Raw genomic sequence first — 10,330 nt, 5'->3', positions numbered from 1 at the left:
TCTGATTTGATTGACAGAAACTGAAAGACGCCCATAATGCGTATATGTATGTGTATTCTTTTACTTGGTTCAGTCATTTTGACTGTGGCCATGCTGAAGCATCGCCTTTTAATGGAAGAAATCGACACCTGAACTTATTCTTTGTAAGCCTGGTATTTATTCTATCAGCCTCTTTTGCCGAACCGCTAGTAAACAGATCAACATCGGTTGTGAAGCGATGGTGGGGAGGGGGACAAACACAGACACAAGCACACAAACATATACATATATAAATATATATGCATACATACATATATGTACATATATATATATGTATATACACATTCATATATGAGCACAAGACACCACAGAACGTAAAAAACATAAAATACGAAAACATGGAATACGAACTTTTTTTTTGTGAACTAAGAAACAAATGGAAAACACGTTAAGCAACATAAAAAACGACCCTTCATCAGTTGTCGGCTGTTTTTATACTTCGTATTTCGAGCAATTAACGACAAGATACGTTTTCGACAAAACAATTGCTCCGGCAAAGCAAATTAAATCAAATTTGGGATTTTGCGGAGGGTCAAAGTTGGTAACCAAAAACAGGACAGTAAAAACAAACAGAAAGGGCTGTTAAACCTAAACGAGTCGAGTTGGTGAACGCGGAGGAACAAGCTCTGACTGGAGACAGACAAGAATGCGTCTTATCCCTGTGGCTGATCAGAGAGAAACAAAGAAATTCAAGTTAGGAAAAGAAAGATGGCCGATGGCGAGCAACAAGAGAGCAAAGGCGTAAGAGTGAGGGAGAGAAAGAGACAGACAGAGAACGGCGAAGGGGAGAGGAAAAGAATTAGAGAAAGGATGAAAGAGAAAAAAAAAACGAAAGGGGAGATAAAAAGAATTAGAGCGAGGAAACGAATATATATACACGTGTGTATCTGTTACTGTTTCTTACTTGACAACCAATCAGTTTTGGTGTGTTTACGTTCCCGTAACATAGAGGTTTGGCAAAACAGACGATAAAATAAGTACTAGGACAAAAAAAAATTAAACAAGAATTGGGGTCAATTCGTTCGACACAGTTCCCAAGACGGCTCCCCAGCATGGTCGCAGTCTAATGACTGAAACAAATAAATGATAAAAAGGTAAACATAAAATGACAAGATCAAGGTAGAGAGCCTGCTGAAAACTGTACATGAAGTCAACATTTGGTTCAATTACTTATCGACTGGGAATGAAAACTTGTGGTTATTCAGGCATTTCCTAAGGATATTATCAACGTATATAATGTTAGACGATATCAATCGAGAAATGAAACCGCATTAAAGCCTAAAATCGCGAGAAATTTTACATTCAGTTTATACAGCGCGGGCGAAAATTAAATCGAATTTATAGAAAATCATTATTCGAAAGGTTTATGGCCTTCGTCATCAGCTACGTCTGTGAAATAATGTCGTTTACATAATACAATGTAGAGTAAATAGTTGAGTTGAGTGAAGATCGAGTAAATCTCCTAATATAATAATGAAATAATGAGCGTAGTGTTTTTATACATTTGTATGTATGTGTATATATATATATATATATATATATATATATGTGTGTGTGTGTGTGTGTGTGTGTGTCCAAAATCACAGAGCAGGAGTAGGACGGAGTAGGAGAAAGAGTAGTATAAGTGAAAGGAGAGAAATAGTAATTCAGTAAAGGAGAAGTAGTGAGAGTAATGCCCTGACTGAGAGGGAGTGAGAGAAAGCAATAGCAATGAAGAAAGGATGGGGTGATAGATGAATAAGGAAGACAGACGTGAAAAAAAAAACAGCGTTTCAACTCTGTGTGAGTATATGTGTATGTGTGTGCATGTACAAGGAAGTATGTGAATGTTTGTATCTGTGATTATTATGTAAGTTATTTTATACCTTATTTATATACAAAATAATACAATTAGCCGTCATTTTTGACGGCACAGGATCAGTTAGTGTAATATAACCAACAGTTATATTTCTCATATAATACTGCCAAAGCAACACAATACTACATGAAGTAGTTAGGTGAAGATGGTGTTCTGTGACAGAGCCTCCAGCTTTGTCTCTCATATGATATTTTTCTGTAGTTTACAATGCATAATTAACTGAATGAATATGGTCTTATGTGATAGTGTCAGCATTAATATCTGTCACTCACACACATGCACGCAAACTCAAACACACACACACACACACACACACACACACACACACACACACACACAGTGCTGTCAAAAAAGCACAGAAACGCATACCTCAGATTACGTCGGTAATTGTATGTATCCATGACATGCGGTTTAATTCGAAAAACGACGTAACGCGAAAATACATCTTAAAAACTTAGCTGTTTGCTTTAATAAATGGTTTGTACGTATTTTCATGTATTATATTTGATTTTTTACTTCAGTATTGGTTTTAAGGTTTTTCTCTTTCTTTTTTTTTTCTTTTGTAATTTTTATGCTAAAAATCCTTGCTGAAGTGACGTAAAGTCGCATCAATCAATTGAAGTTGGTTTCCCCCCCCCCATTAATTTATCTAAAACAACTGACATACAGTTGAAAAAGACGTAACTCGAGATGACGTAAATTGAGGCATGCTTATTTTTAAAAAATAGTTTTGTGAACTATTTTTCATCAGGTTTGTCTCTCACACAGTGCTGTCAATACTGTCAATGGAACTTGTCATCAATTGTCTATCACAATGTTGTCGCTGTCACACTATTGAAATAGCTGCATGGTCGTTTTCAATAGCTACGTTTGTGACGAAATAAGCCACCTTAACAGTATACTGTGTAAATATGCTATGTGACAGAGAAATCTATGAAATAATTTACTTGGTTAATCTACAACTCCATCATTGTTTTTTGTTCACGTGACAATCTAATGACTATTCATGCGATTATTGATATTATGTCAACTGTTGGTGTTGTTGTGACTATTAGTGTTATTCTACCTACTGCTACTGTTATTGTTGTGGTTATTAAAGTTGATGCTGCTGTTGTTGTTGTTGTTGTTGTTGTTGTTGATGATGATGTAGAAGCAAAGGCGGCGAGCTGGCAGAATCGTTAGCACGCTGAACGAAATGCTTAGCGGTATTTCGCCCGTCACTAGGTTTTGAGTTCAAATTCCGCTGAGGTTGACTTTGCCTTTCATCCTTTCGGGGTCGATAAATTAAGTGTCAGTTGCGTACTGGGGTCGATCTAATTGACTAGCCCCTTCCCGCCAAAATTTCAGGCCTTGTCCCTATAATAGAAAGGATTATTTATGTAGAGGCAACTATTATTACCGTTCTTGATGATATTGTTACTATTCTTGTTGTTATTTTCATTGTTGTTGTGGTTAACGTCGTTATTTTTAGAGCAGTTTTTTTTTTCTGATGTAGCTACGAGGAGAAGTCAAAACTTATTCGCACTTTCACCAAACCTTTCTTTACATTGGCTGCACTACCTTCAGGTGGGACACTTCTGATTATGTCATTGAGGTTTGACCTTGATCGCTCGAGTTAACTTTCTTGTGTAATCAAGGAAGAACAGAGAACAGTGATCCCATTTCCCTGGTCTGAAGGTGTGTAAGAGGTCGACATTTATTGCAGACTTTCAGTACAATAGGGGAACAGCATTCTACCGCGTAAAAGTGTGTATGAGTGGATCGATAAGTTTTTAAATGGCCGTACTAGCGTGAAGCATGAAGAGAGAACGGGACGCCCGTCCACCTCCTCCACTGGTGTGAAGATTCAACAAGCTCGAGATATAGTTCTGACGAACAGATGAATGACCATCGATGAGGTGGCATGTTCTCTGCAAATTGGCCACGGTTCTGTATAAGAAGTCATTCACAACAGGCTTCGTTAAGTCTCTGCGACATGGGTGCTAAGAGAGCTTCCCGAAGCGCATAAGTACAATCATATGGAGATCTGTCAGTGCTTATTCGACCGCTACAACGATGAAGGCGAAGCTATTTTGGAGAGAACAATAACAAGAGATGAGACCTGGGACTCTCACTTTTAGCCGGAATCCAAAAGACAGAGTATAGAGTGGAAACACCCGGATTCGCCATCGAGAAAGAAGTTTAAAACTCAGCCTTTCGCAAAAAAAGGAATGCTAACCGTTTTGGGGACGCAAAAAGATCAATGCTAAAACATTGCTTGGAAAAGGGGTCTACAGTCACCAGTGAAGGCTACAGTAAAATGCTGGCCAACAAACTGAAACCAGCAATTCGCACCAAACGTCGAGGTCTATCGTCGAAGTAAATGTTATTGTTACACGACAGTGCATGCCCATAAACAGACACCCACATCGCTGAAACCATTGAGAAATTGGGTTTCGAGTTTCTGAAACACCCTGCATACGGTTCAGATCTCGTCCCTTTCGACTATCACCTCTCTAGAGCACTCAAGCATCTTTTACAAGGTTGTCGATTTGTTGTGGACAAAAATTACAGGAAGCTGTGCATAAATGACTATGCAACCAGCCAAAATTCTTCTCGATGCAATAAGCAAGCTTGTGGTCCGCTGGAAGAAGTGCATCGAAAAGCAAGGAAGCTATGTTGGAAAATGAATTGTTTAATCTCGGTTTTTGTTTTAATAAATTACAGACACAAGAGTACGCATAAATTTTGACTAAAACTCGTACTATTGCTTTAGCTAAAGTTGTTTTGAAACAAGCGTTGCTGCTGTGACAACTGTTTTCACTGATCTGTAGTTATTATTGTTCACCAGATTACTGTTATAATTGTTGTCTATTGTTACTGTTGTTATAACAATTTTGTTGCTGTTGTTGTTGCTGTTATTGCTAATGTTTCTTTTTTGTTCTGCTGCTGCTGCTTATTTTCATTGCTTTTGTTGTGATATGCTATTCCGACGGTGGTGGTAGTGATGATGATGATGATGAGAAGGAATTGGAAGAGGTTACTGTTGTTGTTTGTCTGTATAAGATTAAAACCAGTTTTAATATGTTTTCAGTGAAGAATACAGCTGTTTCCGATACGCTTCAAGTAGATTCCATTGTGACAGAGGACAGAACTGCCAGGCTGCACTCATCTCACCCCACGCAACTCAACTACATGAATAGGCTTAAAAAAGTGCAAGAAAAACCAACGAACAGGAAGTTTATAACCGGAAGTGAATCTAGCAAACGGTGGGATTATAAATCAACCGCTTGTGTACTTCGAAGGAAACTTTACGTACACGCATACACACGCACTCGCGGGCGCAAACAAAAATACGTTTACACACAGACATATGCATGCACGCATATACAAGCACATTTACACGTATATGCAAATTAATGCAAGAGTGCACGAATACTTACTAATATACGTACATTTTAACACGATAGCTGCACTCACATACACATGCACACACGCTGACACAAACATACAGATATATTGAGAAATGCAGGCACACATATACATTCATACACACACACACACATACACGCACATTCGCATACACAGATAAATGTGAGCTTGCACACGTGTTTTCACTCGTTCATTCTCACACGTGATAGCTCTCTCACATATACACAGAGACACGCTCGTCTACACATGCCAGCATAAACAGAAGACATAGAAAGTCAAGCATATAAACAAACATGCATTACATTAATTAATGAAAACTGCTGCACAGGACAGTGCCTTATCACACTTCTATGCGCAGAGTTATCATACACAATTGCACAAGGCATCAGAAGTGCCTCTGAGTTGAGACTTGACTTACTAGAAATTGTGGCTAAGTCTATCTCATTTAACACCCTATCACCCAGAAAAAAAATCGTGATACATTGGATATTGAAGTCATAGATAGATGATGGTTTCTGTTACATCTTTGATAAAAGCTCCGCTAGATAAGGTTTACCGGGGACTAAACAACAGCAGTATAGTTACTGTCCTTGTTTAACTTTAGTACAATGTTCAACAACCAGACCTGCTATGAAGCGCATCCCAATCGTGACCATCCACTTGTTACCGAAGAGCACTGCAAGTTCGAGATAAACTCTCCAAGCATGAAAGTGCTGTCAGGCGGGTCTGACCGTGATGCACGCAGAGCGGCGAAACCGTTCTGCACGCAATTCCTGCAGTGTCCGAGTATTGTTGATTTGTGGAGTTATGTCGGATAGTTGTTATTGTATGCGGAACGAATTCGACTATCGGCCGAATCCATCTGAAGGATTACCCCCACCACCTGTCTTTAACAAGACAGGGCAGGTGGTGTTCCCCTAGCTAGTATCTATGGTGAAAGAGATTGTGCGGTGGACAAGACTGAAAGGATTGAGGAAAAATACCTTCCATTTCAGTCAGGTACTCATCGATTTTCTGAGTCCCACTTGGAAAGGAAAATGAGAGTGGAGGGCAAAATGCTACCTCCATGTGAATTCTTGAGCCAAAATCTGAAGCATTCATTGTATATATATATAAGATACAAGGAGTTTTCTTCTGGGTGACTCAAACTAATAGGTATGCATTCTGGATGCTCAAATAGGTATGCCACAAATAGGTATCGCTCGGCACAATGTTCCAATAGCAGGGATATCCCAGAAAGAGCTGTCAGACAGTATCTCTATCTTTCATTATATAACTAAGTTAAATTAAATGTCCTTGTCAAGCCTTGCCAAATGTTTGCTTCTTCTTTTTACTTTTACCTATATATATATATATATATATTAGTTATCACTTATTTACCTATGACTGATATAATATAATCTCTTCCGGACAGGCAATGGTCATTGACCCAAGGGAAAAGACCTTATGTTCCTCAATCACCAGACGACATTCATTTGGGAGATATTGTGAAATTCTCCAAATATGGCGGCAAAATATCACAAGGGATTGTGAAGTTTGTTGGCCCACTCTCTGGTCGCTCGGATACCTATATAGGGATTGAACTACACCAAGACGGTAACTACAAATTATCTATTATTAACATCATAATTATCATGTTAAAGTTATATGTGACTAACCTCACCAAAGATTTTCTTTAACTTTAATTTCGATTTCGATACATGTCTTTCTTCTTTCTGTTACTTTATGTATCAGTTGTTCCCCTGGAGTTGCTTAAACGTGCAGCTGTATTCAACATTTGAAAAAGCCACACTGAAAAATGTAGACTGTTACATATAATTATTTAGTTGCATACAAGTGAGAGAAAAAACAAAACAAAGAAAGCTGTTTCTAATAAAATTGGCTTGTTAAATAGGCAGACCTTTCCAAAACTTGGGGTCTGGAGAAAAATTCATGTAAATAATAGGGAGCCTTAGTATTGAAACGATTAGAACAGCTTCAGCAGATGGTGTTTCAGAGAATTAAGGGCAATTCTTAGAATTGTTATTATCTAAACTTCACCTATAGGAGGTTTTTCTAGCCCGTTCTTGATTTTTGTTTTTTACTTGCTCCCTTACTTCACAATTCCCAACGTTCGTATAATGTCTTCATGTTACACATTCTTGCTGTTTCAATCTCCAGATCCTCTTTTCCTATTCAACGATAATAGAGAAGGCGGTCAGAAATTCCCAAGCAATAGCTAATAAAATGAACCAAACACCGTCAAAAAAGATCTCTGTCATAGGCACACAAAGTCGCACATTTAGGAAGAGGCGTAATCGATTAAATCAGCATTTGACAGCTACTTTATTTTATCAATTTCAAAAAGTTTGCCGTGCAGTATTTACTGCACGGTATTATTTCGTCTCTGCTGCTGCAAGTTATTTATTCCATTTATTCCATAGTTCCCAGAATTCTCTGGGTTATTCACTAAGTTCTCAATGATCCGATCTTTTTTTTCACAGATGGTAAACATGATGGTGTGTTTGAAGGAAATAGATATTTCAAATGGTAAGAGCACTCTTCTATTCAATTTAAGCATTTATACAGATTACCTCTACACATACACACATATACCATTACACGCACACACGCACACACACACACACACACACACACACGCATATATATATATGTGTATATATATGTATCTATGTGTGTGTTCGTGTGTGTATGTCTGTGTGTGTATGTCTATGTGTATGTATATACATATGTGTATATGTGCGAGTGTGTGTCTGGGTCTATGTACGTATCTATATATATATATATATATATGTTTATGTATATATGTGTATATGCGGACGTGTACTTACATATGTGTGTTTGTGTATATATATATATATATATATATATATATATATATATACTATGTATATGCATGTGTGTATATATTTGTATGTGTATGTCTCTCTCTCTATATATATATGTGTGTGTGTGTCTGTGTTCTACTTTTCTTTTCCTCTAAGTAGTTATGACAGCGAAAGCTGATTAGGTCATTTTTATCGAAACTGGAACACAAGATTTCCACGTTCATATTTGAATTTTTGCGTTTCTATAATATTATTTGCTTTTGTTCATTCCCTCATTTGATGGGCATATAAGAAGCCATCCAGCACTATAAATCTCTAGAGTGACATCTTTATCAATGTACCTGAAGTGACCCAGACTGATGGGTCGAAACATATATTGTACTTAATAAAAGTCTAATACGATATCCATCTCATACTATTAATTAATACTAGTACTCTAACTGCCGCTGCGGAGTTCCTGAAGTAGATCCAGCGGAAATGCACCGCAACTGCAGGTGACAAAAGGTAGCCTAAACTGTGCCGGTGCTCTACTCAACATTTAAACACACTAATCAACTTATACTTATTTGTCCAAATTATTTATTATTATTATTATTATTATTATTATTATTATTATTATTATTATTATTGTTCAGTAGTTTTATTTTACAGCGTGCTTTCACTTCACTACCGAGCGCAGCTCTGTGTGCCTTGGTTATGTGCTGTGGTTTGCTGTGATGCTCTTATGGTTACTGTATTGAAAGTATTTGCGTAGGATGTGTGCAGTGCCCAGTAGTGCAATTTTCTGTATGTTATATATATATTTGTAAGTCCTGGTGTTTTGTTATGTATTTGTCTGAATATTTTTTTTATTATACCTAAGGCACCTACTATGATAGGAATTGTTTCTGTTTTTAGATTCCACATTCGAGTTACCTCTATTTCCAGGTTTTTGTATTTTGAAAGTTTCTCCATTTCTTTTAGGGAAACGTTGTCATCTGCTGCTATTGATGCATCAATTAGAAAGCATTTTTTTCCTTCATGATCTCTGACAACTATATCTGGCATATTGGCCTTAATTTATCTGTGTGTATTGACATATCCCAGAGAATGGTTGCTTTCTTGTTTTCCGTGACCTTTTCTGGTGTGTACCTATACCATCTTTTTTTCTGTTGCTATTCCATAGTGTTGGCATAGCTTCCAGTGTATGTAGGGCCCAGCTCTGTCGTGTCTGTGAATATATTCCTTCTTAGCCAGGAATGGGCAGCCAGAGATAATATGGTTTATTGTTTCTTGTCCATCTCCACATATTCTGCAGTTACTTGTTATGTTCCTTTTCATTGTATGTTTTTGGTAATTTCTGGTAGGGAGGCTTTGGTCTTGTGCAGCAAGGTAGGGAGGCTTTGGTCTCTGCTTTGAGTCCTGAGCTTCTCAACCATTGCTGAGATTTTTCTCTGTCTATTTCTTTTGCCATAGTTTAGCCCAGTATTTGCCATGAAGGGGCTTTTCTTGCCATCGTTTTATCATGGTCCGTTGCTGTTCTAGTTTTAGTTTGGATTTCATTTGTTTTATAGCTTTTGTTGTTTCTTCTTCTTCTTCTTCTTCTTCTTCTTCTTCTTCTTCTTCTTCTTCTTCTTCTTCTTCTTCTTCTTCTTCTTCTTCTTCTTCTTCTTCTTCTTCTTCTTCTTCTTCTTCTTCTTCTTCTTCTTCTTCTTCATTTTTATTAGGTAGTATGATCTCTTGGTTTTATTTGTCAGCTTCCTTATTGAAAACAGTTTTTTGTTTTGCTTGTGTTTTGTGGCTATTTGTATGTTTTCCTTGCTTCTGAAGTAGGTATTTTTGCAATCCTATGGTGGTTATTTTATAATTGTTTTCCAGCTGTATAAGGCCTCTCCTACCTTCTGTACGTTGTATATGAAGCCTTTCTATGTCAGATTTTGGGTGGTGCATCCTAGATCCTGTCATTATTTTTCTTGAAGTCTTACAAATGCCAAGAATTTATTGAAAACCAAGAGTGCTATGCAACCTTGCCCATATTCAAACAAGTTTTGCATAAGAATACAAACATGGATTCATGGGTAAACTTTTTAAAGATAGCTCAAAAGTGAGTTCACTTTAGTTATTTATGCATAAAAGCTCATCTAAATATGATACAGGAAATTGTTACTGAGGAAAAGAATTAAAAAGCTGTATCCCTAATACATACATACATATA

At 37.2% G+C, this 10,330-nt stretch overlaps 1 protein-coding gene across 1 annotated transcript in view; it reads left to right on the top strand.

Moving 5' to 3' along the window:
• LOC106875300 (probable serine/threonine-protein kinase tsuA) overlaps positions 1–10,330 on the top strand; it is a 162,570-nt gene that overhangs the window by 149,472 nt on the left and 2,768 nt on the right. Inside the window, exons 13-15 of the mRNA XM_052965874.1 lie at positions 4,971–5,145; positions 6,723–6,904; positions 7,792–7,837. Coding sequence (XP_052821834.1) covers positions 4,971–5,145; positions 6,723–6,904; positions 7,792–7,837 — 403 coding nt within the window. The remainder of the gene's footprint in view (positions 1–4,970; positions 5,146–6,722; positions 6,905–7,791; positions 7,838–10,330) is intronic.

This window comes from Octopus bimaculoides, chromosome 2, assembly GCF_001194135.2.
Source record: "Octopus bimaculoides isolate UCB-OBI-ISO-001 chromosome 2, ASM119413v2, whole genome shotgun sequence".
Lineage (NCBI taxonomy): Eukaryota > Metazoa > Mollusca > Cephalopoda > Octopoda > Octopodidae > Octopus > Octopus bimaculoides.
This window is presented reverse-complemented; position numbering and strand designations above follow the sequence as displayed.